This window comes from Lethenteron reissneri, chromosome 42 (genome assembly GCF_015708825.2).
Source record: "Lethenteron reissneri isolate LAM-NWPU_2019-01 chromosome 42, ASM1570882v1, whole genome shotgun sequence".
Taxonomy (NCBI): Eukaryota; Metazoa; Chordata; class Hyperoartia; order Petromyzontiformes; family Petromyzontidae; genus Lethenteron; species Lethenteron reissneri.
The window spans coordinates 892,143-916,381 of NC_083820.1; the positions used below are offsets into that span (position 1 = coordinate 892,143).

The 24,239-nt window shown below is 53.9% G+C and overlaps 1 protein-coding gene across 3 annotated transcripts in view; it reads right to left on the bottom strand.

The window, feature by feature from the left end:
* LOC133353013 (CUB and sushi domain-containing protein 3-like) overlaps positions 1 to 24,239 on the bottom strand; it is a 639,938-nt gene that overhangs the window by 21,783 nt on the left and 593,916 nt on the right. For all 3 annotated transcript variants that reach the window (XM_061569078.1, XM_061569077.1, XM_061569076.1), the window contains 12 exons: positions 21,711 to 21,896; positions 18,914 to 19,108; positions 18,375 to 18,548; positions 16,678 to 16,851; positions 13,885 to 14,058; positions 12,819 to 13,004; positions 10,720 to 10,893; positions 8,530 to 8,712; positions 7,333 to 7,509; positions 6,731 to 6,910; positions 6,334 to 6,507; positions 488 to 661 (listed from right to left, as the gene is read on the bottom strand). In XM_061569078.1, the coding sequence (XP_061425062.1) occupies positions 488 to 661; positions 6,334 to 6,507; positions 6,731 to 6,910; positions 7,333 to 7,509; positions 8,530 to 8,712; positions 10,720 to 10,893; positions 12,819 to 13,004; positions 13,885 to 14,058; positions 16,678 to 16,851; positions 18,375 to 18,548; positions 18,914 to 19,108; positions 21,711 to 21,896 (2,151 nt within the window). The remainder of the gene's footprint in view (positions 1 to 487; positions 662 to 6,333; positions 6,508 to 6,730; positions 6,911 to 7,332; positions 7,510 to 8,529; positions 8,713 to 10,719; positions 10,894 to 12,818; positions 13,005 to 13,884; positions 14,059 to 16,677; positions 16,852 to 18,374; positions 18,549 to 18,913; positions 19,109 to 21,710; positions 21,897 to 24,239) is intronic.

Sequence of the window (24,239 nt, forward strand, 5' to 3'; positions counted from 1 at the left end):
CACTGACGGAGGCCACAGCAGTGATGCGACACGACTACCTTGTGTACAGAATCTTCAGACGTAGTCGCACGTGGGCAATTCACTAATTCAAATGGTGTTGAATTCCACTTTAAATAATTAAACTGCGGTAGTTTGTAGTCAACTCCACTCCATGCGGCTCCAGTCTCTATTTGTCCTTTGAAACATTTCCTGCAAGGTTTTCCGTTCCCAAAAGAGCCATGCGTCTCAATTAGGGATTTGAAGCTGGTAAAGTGAAGCCCACGTGGCTGCATCTGTCAACAACGGCCTCTGCTCGCAATGCCCCCAGGGTGGGAAAAGAGACGACGATGGGAGGAGGCAATGCCAAAGTGGAGCGGTCCGAGGGAAAGAGGCAGAAGGGGAAGTGAGGTGACCCGCAGTGTGGTGAGTGAGTGAGCGGTTGGGAGAGTGAGTGTGGCGAGTGGGTGAGTGAGCGTGTGGAGGGAGGGAGAGAGGGGGCGGGACGCACCGATGCAACGCGGCTGAGTGCCGCTCCACATCCCGCTGGCCATGCACACGCGCTTGGCAGAGCCGACCAGCACCAGCGGAGAGGCGCACGTGAAGGAGACCTCCGACTGGAAGGTGAAACTCCTGCCTTGTCGCTCGCCGTTGGCGGGGACGCCTGGGTCTCCGCAGAACATGGCTGTCGAAATGAATGGCACATTTGTTTGGACACACACGTACCATCCATATATTTCATCCGCTCATGTTGATGGGGCTCAGTGTCACCCAACCGCGACCGCTCACCACAATACGGAGCACACGCAACACAACACTCGGCATTCGCCGCCAAGTGGCAGTGACGTGGCGCCTGTGCGAGGCCAGGTGCACTTTGAGGCCACGTGAAGTGTCGAAGGCTCACTGCTGACAGGAGGTCACGGCACAGACCCAGGTAACTGAGATGACTGGCAGATGCACCAGCTGTGCCCCCTACTGTGCCAACTGTGGAAATACAGGGCACAAACACTCCCCACGCTCACTGCGCTCACTCGCCCACTCCCCGCGCTCACTCGCCCACTCACCGCGCTCACTCTCCCACTCACCGCGCTCACTCGCCCACTCACCGCGCTCACTCGCCCACTCACCGCGCTCACTCGCCCACTCACCGCGCTCACTCTCCCACTCACCATGCTCACTCGCCCACTCACCGCGCTCACTCTCCCACTCACCGCGCTCACTCGCCCACTCACCGCGCTCACTCTCCCACTCACCGCGCTCACTCTCCCACTCACCGCGCTCACTCTCCCATTACCGCGCTCACTCACCCACTCACCGCGCTCACTCTCCCACTCACCGCGCTCACTCTCCCACTCACCGCGCTCACTCGCCCACTCACCGCGCTCACTCTCCCACTCACCGCGCTCACTCGCCCACTCACCGCGCTCACTCGCCCACTCACCGCGCTCACTCGCCCACTCACCGCGCTCACTCGCCCACTCACCGCGCTCACTCGCCCACTCACCGCGCTCACTCTCCCACTCACCGCGCTCACTCGCCCACTCACCGCGCTCACTCGCCCACTCACCGCGCTCACTCTCCCACTCACCGCGCTCACTCTCCCACTCACCGCGCTCACTCTCCCACTCACCGCGCTCACTCTCCCACTCACCGCGCTCACTCTCCCACTCACCGCGCTCACTCTCCCACTCACCGCGCTCACTCTCCCACTCACCGCGCTCACTCTCCCACTCACCGCGCTCACTCGCCCACTCACCGCGCTCACTCGCCCACTCACCGCGCTCACTCGCCCACTCACCGCGCTCACTCTCCCACTCACCGCGCTCACTCTCCCACTCACCGCGCTCACTCGCCCACTCACCGCGCTCACTCGCCCACTCACCGCGCTCACTCGCCCACTCACCGCGCTCACTCGCCCACTCACCGCGCTCACTCTCCCACTCACCGCGCTCACTCGCCCACTCACCGCGCTCACTCTCCCACTCACCGCGCTCACTCTCCCACTCACCGCGCTCACTCGCCCACTCACCGCGCTCACTCGCCCACTCACCGCGCTCACTCGCCCACTCACCGCGCTCACTCTCCCACTCACCGCGCTCACTCTCCCACTCACCGCGCTCACTCTCCCACTCACCGCGCTCACTCGCCCACTCACCGCGCTCACTCGCCCACTCACCGCGCTCACTCGCCCACTCACCCCGCTCACTCGCCCACTCACCGCGCTCACTCGCCCACTCACCGCGCTCACTCTCCCACTCACCGCGCTCACTCGCCCACTCACCGCGCTCACTCGCCCACTCACCGCGCTCACTCGCCCACTCACCGCGCTCACTCTCCCACTCACCGCGCTCACTCTCCCACTCACCGCGCTCACTCCCCATGCTCACCGCGCTCACTCGCCCACTCACCGCGCTCACTCGCCCACTCACCGCGCTCACTCTCCCACTCACCACGCTCACTCACCCACTCACCACGCTCACTCACCCACTCGCCCACGCTCACTCGCCCACAACTCACTCACTCACCACACCGCAGGTCACCTCACTTCTCTTTCTGCCTCTCCCCTCGCACCGCTCCACTTTGGAACCGCCACCTCCTCCCATCGTCGTCTCTTATACCAAGTTCTCATTACCTCGCTCAATATCAAGAGTCGTGTTAACTATTTTTTGTATCAATCACAACTCTAAGAGTGCCATCTGTTGCTGGCCATTTGGCGTTTTTGGGCCTTTGGGCCTGTGAATCGGCAATTGAGTAAAAACAAAACACCTGAATTGATAGAGCGCAGGAGCCTCAATGATATATGACTGCGGGGCTTCCGCAGGCGATTAAATTGTGTCATTATTCTCAAAGATGTTAAACATTAAAAAAGAGAATACTGCAAACAAAATTAGCTCTTTTCTAACATAATTTAAACCATAAAAAAATGCCGTGTATCTTTCATCAGTTAGCAGCCTTATTCTTACATGTGTGTATATATGTTTTGTTTAAAGCTACACAAGACCGATGCGAACGGCCGTGCATAGTGGCCAGCGTGTTTTGCCTTCACCCCGAGAGAGTCTGCTCCCTCGCTGTGGCCACACTCGTGTCCAACGTGTGGCAATGAATGTCAACAAAGACAAACATCCCCCCGTCTAGCCTTCACAAACTGTTGGGGCAAGTGCTGTTCGCGAGCACCTATGAAGACCAGCACGGCACACGAGGGGATGGGTGGCCAGCACCACCCCCGACCGCCTTTGTCTCACCAGTGGCGATGTTTACACACCGCACTAGGTACTTATTTGAGGCTGAGTCGACGTAGGGGAGGCCCAGGACAGGTTAAAATAATCGTCACTGGTGTTGGGCGTGAGTGGGAATCTAACTCGGGTCACCGGGTTCACAGCGCAGCGCCCTAATCACTACACCACTGCTCCCCATATCTTCACAGACACACAGACACACAGACATGCACGTAAACAGAGACACAGACACACAGACACGCACGTAAACAGACAAACTCACACACTGCGTATACTTCTACGAGGCAGGTGGATGGGAGTGGGCCACCAGCACTGCCCCATGAACCCAGTGACCTAAATTAGATTCCTGGCCAAGGCTAGCATCAGTTATCGGTGAGTGATATCCGGATGGCTCCCGGGCCCCTTGCCATCGAAGGCGGAGTCGGCAAACTGCCCAGCGAGGTGATATGGGAATGAGGCGGATAGTACGTTCATATGAAGCGGTGATGTATCATCAAACGAACCCCATGCCTGATAAACACTTGCGAGGCGTTTCCCCAACAGTGTAATGAGACACGGCTGTAAATAAAAAAATGTTTTAATCAACAAGAGGGTAAAGTCTTCATTTTGTCTGTCTGTATATGTAATGTTGAACTTCTTTCACACCGTACGTAGCAAACCGTGCTAATCGGAGGTGCGCTTTGGATAGTGATCTCGGCATCCTGTCGGAGCAGCCTTTAGAACTATGTATGGTGCGAAAGAGGTTCAACGTACATGCATAGATAATAATACTAAATTGACGCCCTTATTCAATCCACTGCCTTTGCTCTCCGAGCACGTGTGGGTTAGGGTTAGGGTGGTGGTGCAGTGATTCACAAACTGCGGTACGAACCTGGCGACTTCGGTTTAATTTACAGCCACGGCAAACATTAGCGGCAGTGCGGTGTCATAACGCGTTCTGCATATTCTCTAGGGGTGGCTTCGCCTTAAATTGGCTGCAGGATATTTCTTTGCGGATTTGGGTGGCACCCTTCATGCGCGATGAATCGGGCTGAAGACTATTCCATTCGTAATTCCGGGTAACTCCAGAATTCCGTATATGTGGGAAAACAAACTCGACTTGAATTGGATTATGAGTCGCCCAGATCTTATTATCACTACGACGAAGCTTCCCATGTCTCATCTAACAACTTCTGTGCAAACCCTGGTGTGAACACCGCGCATCTAAGTATCAAGTTCATAGTTTTCAGTAATCTAAATATAGTGGTTTCAGAACAATCAGTTCAGAAAACCACTATAAATAATTTTTTATTTTATCAGGTAAGGCCCACTGAGCTATATCGCTCTTTATCAGAATGACATGGCCACAAATGACGAAGTGGCTTGTCATTTGGACATGTATAGCAGCCAAATAATGTAAAAGCATGTTTCGCTACTGATGTATGCTGCGGCTAACGGCCCAACTTAAGTTGTGGGGTTCAAGGTGCAGTGTACAAAATACTGCACTGCCGGACAAACGCTAACGGCCGTACACACAACCATTTACATACAAAGATCCCCCCATAGCCTTAACAGACTATTGAGGAAAGTGCTGTTAGCGAGCACCTATGAAGGCCGGCACGGCACACGAGGGGGTGGAAGGCCAGCGCCAGGGCAGGTCCGCAGGTTACAATAACAAACAGTACAACAACACGATAGGAGTGCAAAGTCGAGGAAAGGGTAAGCAAGTCACAACATGAATAAATATAGTATATAAGTACAAAAATTCCTGCCGATTTGTCAACACAAATTGCAAGCTTGGGCAAGGCAGCAAAACAACAACAGTCCCAGACAACACCAAGACAACAACACACAGCACTAGTGCCTCAATGAAACGGAACATTTAAATTGAACAATCGATACATGGGTAAGTATCATCTCTGTCTGTTCATCTCCAAGGGTGTCGTTTCCCTGTCTGCCTCTCTGTACTGATCTCTATGTCCACCTTAGAGTCGATCTCTACGTGCTATATGTCGATAATGCCTTTCATTCCCTCAGCTGATGTTTGCCTCCCTGTCTATTTATGCATGTCTATTCATGCTTGTCTATTTATATCGTTCTCTCCTCTTTATTTCTGTCTACCGATGTATCTTCCTACATTTGTATCTGCGTGTCTCTGTGCTTCACTGCCTTTGCCATTCAGAGTTTCCGTTTCTGCCCCTGTCTCTCTCTGTCTCTTTCTGCGTCGACCTCCATGCAACTAACTCTCCGGCTTCACATTCATCTCTGCCCCTACGTGGCACAGAGAAGGCAGGGACAAAGTCACAAACCCGTAACGGCTTTCCGATGTGAAACATCTCGTCTTAGTTTCCCGCTTTGTGAGGTGGCGGCGGCGACTCAACGTACGTATGTCCTGCTGAACTTCTTTCGCACCGTACGTAGCCAACCGTGCTCGTCGACCCGTGGCGCTGCTGGGAAGAGGCGGCTGGCCCCCTTTTCACAGCCGGAGGTTTTTGAGCTGCGCATCACCCTGCAGCCGGGCACTTCTTAAAATTACTCACGTAAGTTTTTACGTCCCGTTAGATTTTTGTTTGATACATTTTTTAGAATGTGAATGGGGCATGATCATGGGGGTCGGCAACCTGCGGCTCCGGACGCCACACGCATCTCTTCAAGGACTGACTTCATGATGTTATTTATCCAGGACCACCGTCGAGTATTCACCACGGGCATTGCGCGCTCTGAATTCGAAAAAAAAGTATCTTGTTATTTTGGTTGCAGACCCCCAAATGGGCACGACCGTGGGGGTCCTTCTCACTGCAATGTTTTTATTTTCTGGATGTTGCCACAAGGTGGCAGTAGGTGCACTCGCTGCGCGGGCGCCCACGGAACAAGACCTACGCACGGGCTCACGTAAAAGGCCGGGGTGGGTCACGGGAGGGCATCATCATCCACAATGCCCCCCTCTACACGCCACCGCATTATCTGCTAACGCTCAACGAACGTGTTGAAAATCTCTAAAGATTTGCAGCAAAACTTAAACAACCGCGTCACTAAATACCGCTGCGCCTAATTCATCGGTCGTGAGCCGGCGTGGGGGGGGGGCAATGAAAACAAACGGCGGTGAAGCTCGCGGGGGCGGCGTGGCGGCGCCGGGACTCACGGAGGCACTGAGGGAGCTCCCCGGTCCACTCCCCGCGGCCCTCGCAGAACAGCGTGGCGCTGTGCGAGAGCTGGTAGCCCGCGAGGCAGCCGTAGGCGACCACCGAGCCCCAGGTGAAGTCGCCGCTCTCCCGCCTCCCGTGCATCACGAGCGGCGGCTCCTGGCACCGGATGACTTCACGTGCAACGGCACACCGTTCGATTTGGGTGCGCGATCAGTCATGGGTGGGTGGGGTTGGGGGCGCGGGTGGATTTGACCGTACCTCACCACGCTGGTCGGTGCGGGTTGGTGAAGAGAGCACGCGTTATGGGATGCTGTTAACATGAATGACGCTATATGGCTGAGATGATAACAGTCCATCTCCCACACGGAAATGTCAACAATGTAAAAAACTTACTTTTACACAGAGGCAGATTTCCAGACCAGACGCCTTCCTTGGTGCAAACACGTTGGCTTTGAGTTGTGGGCTCCATGGTGTAGCCCGGGTGACACCGGTAAGTGACGTTATGGCCAAAGGTGAAGTCCACGCCTGTCCGTACCGCGTTAGCCGGCGTTCCAGGATCGCCACAGGTAATGACTAACACGTAAAGCAAAGCAAACATAGAGCCATCGTTAGTTATCCCTGCGATGCGCACATCTACGCAGGGACGTGTGGCAGAATCCCGAGCTGCAGCTGCGTACACCGCGTCAGTTTCAGCCTCTCGGCGTCCCCAACGAGGAGCAGAAAATAAATTCTGAAAACGCACCAGAGAGCCACCGGAGAGCCACCCAGCACGGCCGTGAAAGCGTACGCGGGTTTACGCCGCCGTGCGTGTGTGCGTACGCCCGTGCGTTACCGATGAAGTAAAAACATCGCCACTAGAGAGACATTGGAGGTCGGGCGCGGTGCTGGCCACCCACCCCCTTGTGTGCCGTGCCGGCCTTCACAGGTGTTACTCGCTAACAGCATTTGCCCCAAAAGTCTGTTCGGGCTACACGAGGGATCTTTGTGCTTGTTACCGATGCAGCTGGGGAGGCTGCCGCTCCACGTGCCGTTGGCGGAGCAGTGGCGCGTGCGCTGACCCAGCATGCGGAAGCCGTCCCGGCACGCGTACGTCACCGAGTCGGGGAACACCGCGCCGGCCCAGCTCGCCATCACGCCGCTCATGGGGATGCCCGGATTCCCGCACGACACCGCTGGGGTCACGCACGCACGTACATGCGCACAGACACACACACGCGTACACACGCACAGACACACGCACACATACATGCGCATACACATGCACGCACACATGCACACACACACAACAAGCACACACACGCGCGTATACACATGCGCACAGACACACACGCGCGCACATACACACCAGTTACAGTGCCACGCCGATTATGAAAGTAATGTTCACGAAACTCCGCACTTTTAATAAAACTATTTGGACGTATATATTTATTTCCCAGCCATCCTTAATTCACCATTAGTAATCCATCTATGGTTGAAGGTCTCCCCACGCAATTTCAGTCTCATGGCGGTCGTTTGACCATATTTCACCACACTGGGTAGTGTTAGTTTGTGAGGGGGGGAGGGCAGGGCTGGTGATGAGATCAGTATTCACTGCTTTTAGTTAATGGCTTCATATCACAGTTCACTCGCATGTCTCATCAGTGAACTCCTCCAGGCGAGCTGATGCGGTACGGGAGGGTGGCACAACAAGAGGGCACAGTGGGGAACACGGGTGGTGCAACCCGCCAGTCATCGCCATCAGTTAACCCGTAACACCTGGGTCTGTCACGTGACCTCCTGCGAGCAAGCACCCTCCACACTTCACAGATGTCTCCTGGACATCTGTGAAATAAAGAGCTTCACAGCTCATCGGATTCCGCCGGTCTAAATAAAGATGATTGATTCTGACATGGCCTCAAAAGCGCAGCTAGCCTGGCACAAGCGCTGCGGTGACATCGCAGACAATTTGGTGGCGAAAACGACGGCTGCCCTCACGATCGCTGAAGGAGAGCGCACACTGAAATTGTTCGCGTGCCGTGCCGTTTGCCACGTGCTCAGGACCGCGCGAAGAAATGCATTTGGCCGATCGCCTCTGTTTTGGCTAACACCGACGTCACCGCTTTGTTGTTGTTTAAAGTAGGAATTCCCGACTCCTCGGGGCGTCGCGTACGGCGCTGGTGTTTACCGCCCGTGCTTTATATTCTCGCCCGCACCTCTGCAGTCTGGCTGCGTCCCCGACCAGCTGCCGTTGGCGAGGCACGAGCGGCGCTCCGAGCCGCGCAGGACGTAGCCGTCGTCGCACGAGAAGCTCACCACGCTCTCCGTCCGGAAGGCACCGCCTCGCCGGGAGCCGTGCGGCGGCACCCCGGGGTCCCCGCACGCCCCGTGGCCGTCGCCTGAGAGGCACGATCATCCGTGGGGTCACGTTCGCTCGCTCGCGCTCGCTCGGCACCCTGTAGAATGTTTTGGCGTTGCTCCAAATTCATTATTTTGTAATCCTTTTCATTTACCTGCCCCCCGCCCGCCCGCCTACTCACCGCCCCCCCACCCTCTCTCTCGACAAAGCAGAGCAAAATACGTCGGAACATAAGCCCACTCTATACACTCCCCCCCCCCCTACGATTCTGTAGTTGGGATCGTGTTCTTTGTCACGGGCTATAAATCCTCTGTAACGTGAATGAAGTAATCATGCAAAGCACTGGCCTCGAATACGTTGCGCGCAATTATCCCAAAGCAATTAGTGTAGGTTCGTCAGGGTGCGAGGTTATGACATCGAGTTGAATGCAAATAGATTCGCTCTTTTAGGGATTGCTAAAATGCCCTTCCTTCGTCATTTTTTTCCATCATGCGTCAGGGCAATTATGAACCATTAATAAGCAGATAATTAAGATGCCTTGTGCATGCAGGACCCATGGAAAAGCAAGTCTTTTATCCACAGCTCTTAATTTCATTAAATAAACAACCCCCTCTCTCCTTACGCCACATTTAATTCACCCCTGTTCTTAATGAGGTTAGTCAGAGTTGAAAAGTGTTATTACAAATTACCATTTCACGGGGTTGATTTTCATACACATATGCTCTCACACGTTTTCAAGCGATGTTTCCTTTGTACGAAAATTCAAGTGGCGAGGCGAGTTAACATCGTTGCGACTCTCCGCGAGGACAGCATCAGATGGCATCACGACCACGATGCCACAGAAATAGTGCCGAGTCGTGCCGGTGTCGCTTGAGTGAATCTCTGAAGGATTTCCCGGTGTGCAGGACTCGGCGCACGTGTCGTCAAACTCAACGCGGCGACGCGACCAGCGTGGGGATGTGAACTCGCCATTCACCAACTCAGGGCGCTGTGGTGGCCAAATGTTAACTACCTCGCCTGGTATACACGAGGTTGTGGGATAGATCCCAACCCTGACGCCTGCTACTGTATATTTGGAGTTTGCGTCTCTCTCTCCCCGTGGTCGCGTGGGGTTTTCTCCCGGGTACCTTCACATTTAGAATCAACATCACACGTTGATAAGCCACTTTGTTGGGTGATTGATGATTGTTACAACCCGCTCACTCACGCTCGGGTAATCTTGCCAGAACGTTAACTTCCCGTCGTTCAGAGTATTTGGCTGCTGCTATAATTTCCATGCGACAAGCCACTTCGTTGAGCTACCATTTGCGATGGCCAGGTCGCTTCTGAAAACAAACATAGAGCTCATTGGGGCCTTACCTGGTAAAATAAAAAAAAACAGTTTAGCCTAGTCTTCATTCATCACGTGTCTCCAGCCACTAGGCCCGCACCTGGTGACCAAGGCCACGACACAGTGAGACCGCTCGCCGTCCACGTCTCCCGTCAACGCAGTGGAGTAAGGCGTTTGTTTCACGCTGCGTCGGTGCGTTTCGTATTCGTCTTCTTCTCCGGCTGTCGTACGGCTGATGTAGATGCAGAACAGCGACTACAATTTCACATTCAGGTGGTCAAGCCAGATAACGACTGCGTCAGGAGCAGTAGCGGAGGAGTGGATCATCACCGCCACGATGTCTCCTCCGTATTTGTGGATCGGGGCATCACATCATTATACGTTGTGTAGGGTCTGTTCTGGATGATCGCAGTCGGACACAGGACAGTTTTTTAGTGGCTGTTTGTGCACCTGGTATCCGCATCTGCTGCTGCCATGGTTTGGCCAGTGGATGCGAGTTAGGGGAGACGATGAGCAGCTTCGTGGAAGATCAAACCCATCGCGTCGTTATATGTCGTACGGTCTGTTCTGGATGACCGCAGTCGCATACATTTGTGCGTGGGGTATCACTGCTGATACCCCACGCACATCTGCAGCGGATGCGATTTAGGGTATTTACGGCAGTTTAAACCTGAAACACCCGCACGGGGGGAGAAGCTCACTGTTGTGTCTCCTTACCAGAGCAAAGGGGCGTGGAGCCAGACCAGTGGCCGCTGGCTTGGCACGTGCGCGTGGAGTGGCCTAGGAGCGTCCTGCGCTCGGAGCACGAGTACGTCACCGAGGATCCGTACGTGAAGCCCTCGGCCGCCAAGATGCCGTGCGGCGGCGAGCCTGGGTGACTGCAGTTCACCACTACTCACACACGGCAACAAAAACAAAAAGATAAAGACGCCCCCCCCCTCGACCGTGCAGCCTCAACACACATTGGGGCAAGTGCTGTTAGCGAGTAGCACTAATGAAGGCCGTATTCACGAGTTTAAAGACGTCCTGTTCTCAAACCCTGGAGGTCTCTCAGGAGACCGAAGCACAAGCCGTGTACGCCTGTGCACAGATCCCGAGGTGGGGCGAGACGGCAATGGAGAGATGAAGAATGAACGAGGATGCAAATGGACAACGTGGTTGAGACTGGGCAGGATTGCGAGACGTGGAGGGAGATGCCACACACCGCCAATCCTCCGGCACCGGCCAAAGGAGAAAGATCCCCCGTATAGCGTTAACCGACTTTTTGGGCAAGTGCTGCTAGCGAGCACCTATGAAGACACGGCACACGAAGGGGGTGGGTGGCCAATATCACGCCTGACGGTCTTTGTCTCCCCAGTGGCGATGTTTTTACACATTGCACCAGGTACTCATTTGAGGCTGAGTCGACCTGAGGGGAGGCCCAGAATCAGTTTAGATAACTGTCACTGGTGTTGGCCGTGAGTGGGAATTGAACCCGGGTGGCCAGGTTCGTAGCGCAGCGCGCTCACCGTAAGACGCCCACAGCAGCAGCGCTTGCAAATACAAAACCATCGTTTTGATGTGAAAACTGAATATCAATCAGATAATCGTGGCCAACGCTGTTGGTGCCACTACCCTGTGACATCCCTTGCCTCCGTCTGGACTTATTTCTCGAGCGCCTGTGCGCCGGAACGGTGCTCATCACCAGCTCCACCGTCCCCGAGGGCCCTGCTACCCACGGCGTGCCATCTCAGCACCGGCTAAGAAGCCATCGGGCAGCCGTGGCTGCTCTCCTCCCAGCACTTGTGGCACGGCAGACGCTGGGTATAAGCACACCTTATACAAGCACAGCTCTCATATAGTCAAGACGTCCTCATATTGTACTGGTGGAGGGGTAAAGGGCAACTTCTGATCCAAGCACACTGTGGATATAACTACAGCTGGCATTCCTCCCAAGATTGTGTTTATATCCAGCTGCTGTTGCACCAAACTCGCGCCGCTAATCCTAGACCAGAGGCTCTTGAGGCACCACAAGAAGACGGCTCCGACTCTCGATGGCGGCCGTCAGCAGCGACGTGTGCGAGAGTTATTCTGCTGTCCTATTAGCGGAGATGTTAAACTGCAGCATGACACAAAACGTGAGTTCATACGGAAAAATAAATACTCACGTATTTAAAGACAGTACCGTATTGATAACTAAACAACAGAATGGTTCACACTACAGAAACACACTGCAACGTTCATCATTTCCCTGGGCGATACCGTGGGGTGAATATTAACGTCCTGTCAGCAATGCCCGGACTGTCCACTCAGAATGCTGCACTTTGGTCGCAGGAGCGGTGCTTTTCGTTTCCTTGTTTTTTAACCGAGCCACCTTCGTGAACAACGCGAGTGTGGGACTTCATGACCCAATCGTGATCAATGGTCACTTGGGTTTCCCCAGGAGTCCACACCCAAGCCCAAGAACACTTTGCCCGAGGCTTTCTGCCACATCGTATGTCAGCCGATGTATGAATGTCAATGTACGAGTGTGTGCGTGTACGAGTGTGCCCGTGTAAGAGTGTCCGTGTATGAGTGTGTCCGTGTATGGGAGAAAAAGCGGAGCACCTGGAGAAAGCCCACGCGGTGCGAGGGGGGCCACAGTCTGCCCCCAACAGCCGGGACGCGCGATATTATTCCACACCTACCGCGAGCGGGTTACGGGCCCGGCACGCGCGTAGGCCCCCACCGCCCCGGCTACGCTCAGGGAAAGGGCCGCGGTTCCAGCCGCCCGGGCCTCACAATGTCGCCGCCTTCCCTCGTGAGTGGCGTCCGCGAGGTCGCCCCGGCTCACGTACCGGTGCACACGGGAGGCGGCTTGTCCCACTGGCCGCTGGGCTGGCAGCTGAGAGTCGAGGAACCCATGAGATCGTAGCCCGGCTTGCAGTGGTACGACACGAGTGTCCCGTAGGGAAACATTTTGTTTTTGTTCTTGATCTCCAGGTAGGAGTTCTCCACGTGCGCCGGACCGGTGCAGTTCACCACTGGAGGGACACAATGCGAGACATTGCAGCAGCTGCACTAGTTCGTGCGTGTGCGTGCGTGTGTGTAAACTTCGCCACTAGGGAGACAAAGGCGTTCGAGGACGTGGGGAGCGGTAGTGTAGCGGTTAGCGCAACGCTGCGCTACAAACCCAGCGGTCCGAATGAAATTCCCGCTCTCGGGCCAAAACCAGTGACGATTATCTGAATCGGTTCTGGGCCTCCCCTAGGTCGACTCAGCCGCAAATGAGTACCTGGTGTGGTGTGTAAATATCGCCAATGGAGAGACAAAGGCGACCGGGCGTGGTGTTGGCCACCCGCCCCCTCGTGTGCCGTGCCGGCCTTCATAGGTGCTACTCGCTAACAGCACTTGCCCCAACAGTATGCTAAAGGCTACACGGGGGGGGATCTTTGTAAAGATGTGAGCTGTACGCTGTCGATATTAAACACGGACATATTGAGCGCACAGTCAGCTCCCAATTATCTGGACTAATGGGGGTGTTGGGGCAGAGTGGTAGCCCAGATAAAAGTAAAACGCAAACAATGCGAATCAGGCTATGGAAACGTATGAATGTTTTCACCTTACTAGACTGGGGGCGAAGATAGCAGAACGAGGCGCCTGTTTATCTAACAGCTCCTTAAAGTAATCATTGTGTAGTGCTCGACTCGACACGACAGCTTCTTAAAGTAATAATTGCACTCGCCGACGCATTTGCAGGTCGCGTGGGCACCGAGTCGAAGGCCCTCGACAAGTAAGGAGCGGCTCGTAATTGAACGAGCACGGGGTCGTCTGTGAGCCCGGATCATTTGCCCACATGGGGGGTCGAGGGTTAACCGTGCTCTGTTCAATGCCGTCCGTTCCTCGCGACGCCGTCAGAGTTACCTTTGCAAACCGGCAAGGGGTCGCTCCACTGCCCGCTGGGGAGACACTGAGTGCTCTCTGCTCCATGGATTACGAAGCCCACGTCGCAGGAGAAACCCACCACGTCGTCCAGATTGAATCGGCCGCCGTGAGCGATGCCGTGCACAGGACTGCCCGGGTGTCCGCAGCTGATTGCTGTGAAGATAGGCAACGCACGGAGCGAGCTCACCGTTAGTATTTCCGCGGCGGTGACTTGTGGTTTGGCCACCTGAAAAGAAAAATCTGAAAAGTAAAACGTTGTCGTGGATTGATAGGAAGCCACTGGAGCTGTGCACTCTCAAATATAGATTGGCAAACTAATTTGTTTAGAGCTGCTTTTTTTTTCGATTATTACGGTTGGCTACGTACAGTGCGAAAGAAGTTCAACATACATTACGCTTACATGTACAGTAGTCCCTCAGTTAAGAGTGACATCGGTTAACGGTTTTCCAGTTAACGTTTCACCTCCCATAGGACCCCATGGTTTCGACTTAACGTGAACATTTCGATTAACGGTCACGTGTTTACGTTATGCACGCTGGCACTAAATTTCAGCCAATCCGAGCGCTCGTAAGTGGGGCTGAGCCAAGCCCTCAGCCAATCAACGACGCCCATTTATGAGCGTTTAGACCTCAACTGGCTTTGTTTATATTATAACGTTTTCTGTTTTGGCAGTGGAAACAGCTCTCTTGCAGACTCACGTAATTCCTATATTCGATTAACAGTTATCTCGGTCAACAGTACTTTTCGTAGAATGGATTAAAACGTTATTTTGGGACTACTTTATTTGTCGCTGTGTGCGTGTGAGCGCTAATAAACCAATTTGCTGTACTGCCTTCCCTGCTGGTGCCTGGCCGGCACTTCATTGTTGTTACCTTTGTGCGAGGTGCCAACCCAACCTCTCTGTCACACCACCACACCCAGCCTACAACCTCACCCTCTCTCGCCTGAATGTTTAAAACACCCCACGAGCGTGCGTTTCCCGTCAGACGCAGGGCGGGCGAACATTCTGGGGGCACGATTCATCTTGGGTGCAGATAGAAGGGTTGTTGTGAATGTCTCGGGAGGACGCGCTTTACGATGCGGTGGGCTTCAAAGCGGTGATACACTGGAGCTGGGGAACCAGAGGGCAGTCGTCTCTGGGTCTGCGAGAGAGACACGGCGCTCGCAGCTGGCGATCAGCACAGTGCGACGGCCACTGTGGAATCGTGTCTATTGAGCTGATGGACCTTGGACAATAAATAAATGACCGGTGTGCAAGGGAGGGAGTTGTGAGAAGCGTCCCGCAGGCTCGGGCGAGACATCCACGCCGATAAAGAGATGGCACGACGCCTTTGTTGGTGTTTCGCTGCAAGGTCACCTCGCGGTGACGAGATTCATCGCGCGTGTTCCGGCGCTCGTTATGTCCATGAACCACGGTGCGCCGCACGAACGCTGGGCGGCACCGTCCGTGGCCAGCGCTATCACAATGTCATCACGTGCCCGGCGGTCTCCGACAGATTGTTTCGGTACGAGCAGAGCCGCTGATTTATAAGCGAGTTGACGGTATTACCGTACAGAGATTCATTTCTCGGTGACAGAGTGGAACGAGAACATCGAGCGGCGTCGGTTCATCTGTTGGGAACCAAGGCTCACCATTCAGAGTTTCAAGCGTCACGCGGATTTGTCCGTAGCAGAACCGTACACACCGTGTACACACGCACCGCCAAGGTCATAAGGTCAGCACGACCGATGTCGGTGATGCTACCACACCTCACCAATCCCCGCCGCCCTAACGACCGTAAAAGTAATGGAACTAAAACGACGACGCACGCGAAGTAATTTAACGGCACAAAGTGTAAGTGAATGAAGCGGGCATTTCTGAATGCACCATTTTGTGTGTGGGTGGCAATGGCTAACGGAGCAATAGAAAAAAAACACCGACCTGAGAGATGGCGCACAAAACTCCACTGAACATAAAACTAGCAAACATGCCAATGTCGAACCCTCATGAAAGGGCATCTTGAAACTCAGCAAGTCCGACTGGATGAACAATTAGACGGCGTTATTGCAATGGACAGGTATCGTATCGCTGAACAATTAGACGGCGTTATTGCAATGGACAGGGTAGTGTATCGCTGTGTGTTGCGAAGTATGAGGATTCTGCATCTGAATTGAGGTGACTTCGCTTACACTTTGCAGTGCACCGTGTTCATTAAATATACATTTTATTTTATTTTTAATTTTAGCAGGTAAGACCCCCTGAGCTATGTAGCTCTTTTTCAGAAGTGACCTGGCCATAAATGATAGCTCAACGAAGTGGCTTATCACATGGAAAATTTTGCAGCCAAATACTCTACAACGCGTGCTCCTAAATGTGGAGGGAAAAAAACTGGAGGACGCGAATAAAATCCACACGACCACGGGGAGAACATGCAAATAACACGCAAACTCCAAATATACAAGCATCAGGGTCGGGATCGAACCCACGACCTCCTCTATACTGGGCGAGGTATCTAACATCTCGCCACCGCGGCGCCTGTGCCGTGCGTTGTAGAAGGAAGCCAGGCGTCACATCGCAACATTGGTAAACATGTACCCACAGGGCGAGGGCTGCTTTGCAATGGCTTTGACAACATTAGTAACCATGGTTCTGAGTTAATTATAACATTTTTACAGAATCCGTACGCGCTTGCGATTATTTAATTAAACACGTGTATTTTTAAATACACCATTACCGCAGAATAACAACCTCCATTAACGACGGAAATATAAAAAAAAAGAAGTGGCACTTACGCACGCACGCTGGCGAATTCCCAGACCAGTTGTGGTCCTGTTGGCAAATCCTGACGGAGGAGCCAATGAGACGAAATCCAGGGCTGCATTGGTACACGACCGTGTCCCTGTAACCGTAGCTCTCCCCGACCACCTGCCCATTCACGATGGGCTCCAGCACCCCACAGTGGCCCGCTGGATGGAACAAAGAAACGTGTCAGCGCTCGACTCGCGTGGACATTTACGACGTGTGTGTTTAGTTTGTTGTCCTTATTCACCCGCACCTCCTATTAGCGCGGTCGGCTACGTACAGTGTGAAAGAGGTTCAACACACAGAAGTATACACGACATGGAGACCTCTCCCACGTGTTTTCGGGTTTGCGCCGCGTGCCGGTCGGCACGACGTCCATCGTTTTTGCTCGCATGGCCGCCGGGAGCTTGCTTGGCAAACGCCCACCACACCTTGGATGGAGGCGGCGGATGGCGGTTCAAGAAGCTCTGCCCGCGCACTGTTCTGACCACTGCTATGGGAGATCGAACCAGGCGACCTCCGGATCGCGAGTGCAGCGCGCCGACCGTGACACCGCGGCAGCATCGGTGCCGGCACTCGGCTCGACGTTCTGCAACCGAGTACCGTGGTGGCATTTCAACGATAAACTATGTTTTTTATTTTACCAGGTAAGATTCTACTGCGCTATACAGCTCTGTTACAGAAGCGACCTGGCTATCACAAATGATTGGTCAACGAAGTGACTTATCATCGTGTGGAGATTTATCGTAGCCAAATACTCTAAAACGGTTGACATCGATTCTAAATGTGGAGGGAACAACCGGAGGACCTGGAGAAAAATCCACGCGAAAAAGGGGAGAGAGACACGCAAACTGCAAATATGCAGGCGTCAGGGTTGGGATCTATCCCCCCACGACCAGGCGAGTTAGTTAACATCTCTCAACCATGGTAGAGCACAGAGCGAGCAAGTGCACGGTCAGCAGTCGGCCGGACAGCGGCGCCTTTGTGCTGTGACTCACGGTGGCCTCGCGACGCCAGCCAATCCGCTCGCCTGCTTCCTGCGTAGGCGCTCGGGTCGGCACGCACGTGGATTACAGGTCACGAACCAGCTACCAAATGGATGCCCTATTCCACTGGCACAGGACTGTTGACAAAGGGGAGCTCTACGGGCCCAGGCTGTGCGTGCGGTGGAAGGGTCGGTGTTTAGAGAAGATAATCATCGTGGGTTTCCGGCTGTCGTCGTGCGTCTGTTTTGAAGGGAGTTGGTCGATTTTGAGCAACGGCAGCCACCGGTCCAACAGGGCCGATTCACGGAGTGCCACCTCTGGCCACTAAGGGACGTCATTCCTCTGTCCCTTCGTGCGCGGAAGCTGCGTGGGCACGCGGCGCCTGATTGTGCAATAACTTGACTCGGTCTTCACCTGGCAGAGGAGTTTACTGGTGTGGGCATTGTATCCAGATATTTCAAGTGTCTGTCAGCTCCTCACACAATCAAGGATTGATAAACCCGGGATGGGCTGTTAGAGGGTCAGCCCTAATTTTGCTATCCACTGCATGTGTTTTTTGCGTGTTTTTTGCGTGACGAGTTCGCGATTTGGAAACGGAGAGAAGAGAGCCCACAATTATGGCCGAGAAGACCGAAAAGGCGACGAGCACCACCAAAGCGACGCCGCCGAGGCTCGAAGGCGGCGGTGGAGCCGGCGCTCACCAATGCAGCTGGCGTCGGTGCCGCTCCACAGCCCCGTGCTGAGGCACTCCCTCCCCGGCGAGCCCGCCAGCGTGTATCCCGAGTTGCACGAGAAGATGGCGGTGGAACCGAAACAGGTCTGCGTGCCAACTTTATTTCCGTTGGGAGGCGTCGGCAGCTCGCCGCACGATATGACTGCGGGGGGGAAGAGGGGGTGGAATCGGCGCGTCGACGTGGGTTTAGTTGACAGTTGCTGCATCATTACTGTGCGCTGCAACAATGACGTACGATTCACCTCCTGGAGCATCGACGGAATTAAGGAGCGCGAGCGAAGAGGTTCCCGAGCGCCGCCGCTCACGGGGGCAGCGGCGGCGCCTCAACTTACAATCACAAAACGGTTTCCAAGGCAACCAACACCACTGTGTACACCGGAGTACATAATAAACTATCGTTGTAGAACAAACTCTTGTGTAGCCACGTCGTGGTAGGCTTACACTAGCCATTGCACAAGCCGATCATGCATCACTTAGATGGTGACATACGAGTCTGAATGAACTTACTTTCACACTGCGGTTGCTTAGAAGGCCAACTCCACATTCCGTTAGCTTCACAGGTGATGGTTTTGAGGCCTTGCAGGTGGTACCCGGGGTTGCAAGCGAACAGCACCTGCGACCTGTACTCATTTTTGGGCTCGCCAAGATATCGCCAGTTCCCGTGTGTCAACACGAATCTGCTGATGCTGGGACATGTCATCACTGCGGGGGGACAGCACACGTCAGAGCAGCGGCTTCGTGCCAGTCGAGACGCGCGAGCGCTCTCTCTCTGCGTACACACACAGTCTGATGGGTTAGATCGCGTAAGAATAAATGTGTCGTAATCCTCCACCACCCAACACAGTAACGTTCGTCACGTATTATTATGCAATACACATTTCGATTGTAATTCCTTGTATAGGCAACACATGCTAATCAACTGTGAAACGACATGTATCGGACATGTATCGGACCGCATCCGTGAACACAAGGCAGATCTGAAACACGGTAGGATCAATACCTCTGCCGTTGCCGATCATTGTTTTAACGCTGTAGGCTCACACGAAATAGATTTTTCCAAGACGGAGGTACTCTGCAAACCTACCGGCTACCTTCAGAGATTTTTTCATGAAGCCATCCAGATATATAAACACAGACACAACTTCAACCGAGAGGATGGGTACAAACTGAGCAATCATTGGAAGGACGTTATTAACCAGGTAAAGTCTTAACTGACTGTGATGTTTCCATCCTACCTGCCTATGTCAGCTGTTATTTCGACTCTCTGTGTGTCTCTCTCTGTGCCTCTCGCTTCGATCTCTCATGCTCACATGTGCGTTGCATTGCACTCTCATGCCTTTCGATTGCACTCTCATGCTCACATGTCTTTTGGATTGCACTCTCATACTCACAGGCCCTGTGGATTACACCCGTTGGGTTGCACTCCCTCGTCGAGGAGGCCGCTCTCCTTCTTTTCTACAGTTACATGCTAATTTCTCACATTAACATCATGCTAATCTCTCACATTAACATAGCCACTTCCGTGCCCTCTAATTTCTCACATTAACATCATGCTAATCTCTCACATTAACATAGCCACTTCCGTGCCCTCTAATTTCTCACATTAACATCATGCTAATCTGTCACATTAACATAGCCACTTCCGTGCCCTCTAATTTCTCACATTAACATCACGAGCCCCGGCCACTTCTTTATGACCCTTGGGCTACACCCATTTCAAACCTTTTAAAACAGTCTGCCTCAGCAGCAGACTCTGCTTTCCCACCTGATGACGGATGCTTGTGTTGCGCCCGAAACGTCGTGATTTATTTTATTTTATACCTACGTGACTTTACCGAAAGAACCAAAGAGTATGTGATTAACAATTTATTGTTATATAATTACAACACCCCCCCCCCCTCTGCTCTCCGCACCTGATTGGTAGTGATGACGTCATCTTGCTCTATTTAAGACTGTAAGTAGGTGGATTGCTTCACTATTCTGGCAAATCGCCCGATGATGTTGGATGTAATTACCAGTGAAACGTCGTACTACTCAAATTGTAAATGTTGTGGATTTACTCTCCAACACACCGGTGTGCTGAACTAGTAACTAATTGGCGTGTTCTGTTTACGTGACAAACCTTACTAATTGGCTGTGTCGGTTGGTGGTGGGTATAACGACACATTTATATTTATGCGATCTAACCCAAAAACCTCTATTATGGACAATATTGGTCATAAAAGCCTCCAATTACTACTACGTGTTAAACTTACTCCCCAAAAGTGTGAGCGGCAGGCGATGATAGCAGCAGCAGCGTTGTGATTGTTTTGTCAATGCGGCCTTGCCACACAGCCAAGCACAAGTTGATTTGTTTCGTCAGGGGGGGAAAGGCGTTTATGAGAGTCGCATTTGCAAATAGTGACACCGAGTCACCAAAAACGACCAAAGTAATCACACAAAAAACAAAGTACATCAAATAAAGCAAAAATTCAAATCGGCGCAGAAGCTACCACATTACAGAGGAAATAAAAAAAACAGTACGCAAACATAAATCAACATTATATTACCTGGAACGAAATTCTACTCTGAAAATGTGTCGCTTTTATTGTGTATGCATTCTGTTAGCTTTTTGTGTGTGTGTGTGCGCTGGTTATACCACCTTGATGCACGACCTTGCCATTCGGAAACTTGACCAGGTAAACAGCTGTTGTTGGATGGTTCTGTTCGTTGTTGTTGTTGCTGCTATAACCAGGATCCTGGAACCAGGTCTGCATCGAAAGTAAGCGTTGTCCAAAATGGAGTTTGAGCCCTGCGCCATGGTGGCGAGGAGACGTCATCTTCCTCGCCTGGTGTATGCCGGAGGTCGGGAGTTTGATACCAACACCGACGCCTGCTGCTGTATATGTGGAGTTTGCGTGTCTCTTTCCCCGTGGTCGCGTGGTTACTACAATTTGTCCCTCGACATTAAGAAACGTGCGCTTAGATTATTTAGATTATTTTTGGTGCTATAAATGTCCAAATGATGGGCAATTTTTTAGCTATCATTTGTAGCCAGGTCGCTTCTGAAAAATAAGTTAAAACCTCAGTGGACTTTGCCCGGTAGGATGGGGATGGTTTTGTTTAATTTGTATTTGTTTGGGTGATTTGTTTACTTTTCTGGTACTCTGCACTACTATACAGTTTGTTGTTGTAACCTTCTCACCCACCCCTCCTGGACATCTGTGAAAAAGAGCTTTATAGCTCATCGGATTCCTCCAGTATAAATGAATATGCTGATTCTGATAAAGCGATGGGGGTAAAACGAGGAAGGGCGGACACCTACCGGCACAGACCGGGGGCCTGTTCTTGTTGCTCCACTCGCCGCTTGCCAGGCACTCGGCACTGATAGAATCTCCGGGCAACAGCATCCACCCCAGATTGCACCGGTACGTCACCTCGGATCCCACCGTGTGCTCAGCTCCTACTACAATGCCATTGTCCGGCAGGTTAGGGACACCGCATGTTATTGCTGAGGAAGAAAAAAAAACAATCAAAATCAAGATTATTATTTTTATCGTGACATCAGAGATGTCACTGTATGGTGCCGGCCTGGGAGGGTCGTGCATTAGATGTTCCTACATCGTGGACAGCACCGTGTGGGAGGCTGTGTGTGACACAGCCCTAGCGTGGACAACACCGTGTGTGTGGCTGTGTGTGACACAGCCCTTGCGTGGACAGCACCGTGTGTGTGTCTGTGTGTGACACAGCCCTAGTGGGGACAGCACCGTGTGTGTGGCTGTGTGACACAGCCCTAGCGTGGACAGCACCGTGTGGGAGGCTGTGTGTGACACAGCCCTAGCGTGGACAGCACCGTGTGTGTGGCTGTGTGTGACACAGCCCTAGTGGGGACAGCACCGTGTGTGTGGCTGTGTGTGACACAGCCCTAGCGTGGACAGCACCGTGTGGGTGGCTGTGTGTGACACAGCCCTAGCGTGGACAGCACCGTGTGTGTGGCTGTGTGTGACACAGCCCTAGCGTGGACAGCACCGTGCGTGTGGCTGTGTGTGACACAGCCCTAGTGGGGACAGCACTGTGCGGGTGGCTGTGTGTGACACAGCCCTAGTGTGGACAGCACCGTGTGAGTGGCTGTGTGTGACACAGCCCTAGCGTGGACAGCACCGTGTGAGTGGCTGTGTGTGACACAGCCCTAGTGTGGACAGCACCGTGTGAGTGGCTGTGTGTGACACAGCCCTAGCGGGGACAGCACTGTGTGGGTGGCTGTGTGTGACACAGCCCTAGTGTGGACAGCACCGTGTGAGTGGCTGTGTGTGACACAGCCCTAGCGTGGACAGCACCGTGGGGGTGGCTGTGTGTGACACAGCCCTAGTGGGGACAGCACCGTGGGGGTGGCTGTGTGTGACACAGCCCTAGCGTGGACAGCACCGTGGGGGTGGCTGTGTGTGACACAGCCCTAGCAGGGACATCACCGTGTGGTGGCTGTGTGTGACACAGCCCTAGTGGGGACAGCACTGTGTGTGTGGCTGTGTGTGACACAGCCCTAGTGGACACAGCACCGTGTGTGTGGCTGTGTGTGACACAGCCCTAGCGGGGACATCACCGTGTGGTGGCTGTGTGTGACACAGCCCTAGTGGGGACAGCACCGTGTGGGTGGCTGTGTGTGACACAGCCCTAGTGGGGACAGCACCGTGTGTGTGGCTGTGTGTGACACAGCCCTAGTGGACACAGCACCGTGTGGGTGGCTGTGTGTGACACAGCCCTAGTGGGGACAGCACCGTGTGTGTGGCTGTGTGTGACACAGCCCTAGCGTGGACAGCACCGTGTGGTGGCTGTGTGTGACACAGCCCTAGTGGGGACAGCACCGTGGGGGTGGCTGTGTGTGACACAGCCCTAGCGTGGACAGCACCGTGGGGGTGGCTGTGTGTGACACAGCCCTAGTGGGGACAGCACCGTGTGGGTGGCTGTGTGTGACACAGCCCTCGTGGGGACAGCACCGTGTGTGTGGCTGTGTGTGACACAGCCCTAGTGGGGACAGCACCGTGTGAGTGGCTGTGTGTGACACAGCCCTAGTGTGGACAGCACCGCGTGGGTGGCTGTGTGTGACACAGCCCTAGTGTGGACAGCGCCGTGTGTGTGGCTGTGTGTGACACAGCCCTAGTGTGGACAGCACCGCGTGGGTGGCTGTGTGTGACACAGCCCTAGTGTGGACAGCACCGTGTGTGTGGCTGTGTGTGACACAGCCCTCGTGGGGACAGCACCGTGTGGGAGGCTGTGTGTGACACAGCCCTAGTGGGGACAGCACCGTGTGGGTGGCTGTGTGTGACACAGCCCTAGCGGGGACAGCACCGTGTGGGTGGCTGTGTGTGACACAGCCCTAGTGTGGACAGCACCGTGTGTGTGGCTGTGTGTGACACAGCCCTAGCGGGGACAGCACCGTGTGGGTGGCTGTGTGTGACACAGCCTTAGTGGGGACAGCACCGTGTGTGTGGCTGTGTGTGACACAGCCCTAGTGTGGACAGCACCGTGGGGGTGGCTGTGTGGGACACAGCCCTAGCGGGGCTTGGCGAGCACTGGGATAGTGCGGGCACCATGCGCAGCGTGTGGTGGGGGTTCCCACGAGGGGGAGTGGGAGAGTGTCAGCCCAGGGGAAGGGTTGCCACGGGCCATGGCACTCTGGTTGACCCCGTAGACACGTGATCCGGAGTGTCCACACAGGAGGCCCCAGGTTGGGGGGGGGGGCTAGTGGGTGATCACGTGTCCGGAGAGAGCTCTTGAGAAGGAACGAGAGAGAACGAGAATGTTTGGAAAGGCGGGCGGGGCCGAGGGCGGAGCGGCCCCGACCGGAGAGGGATAT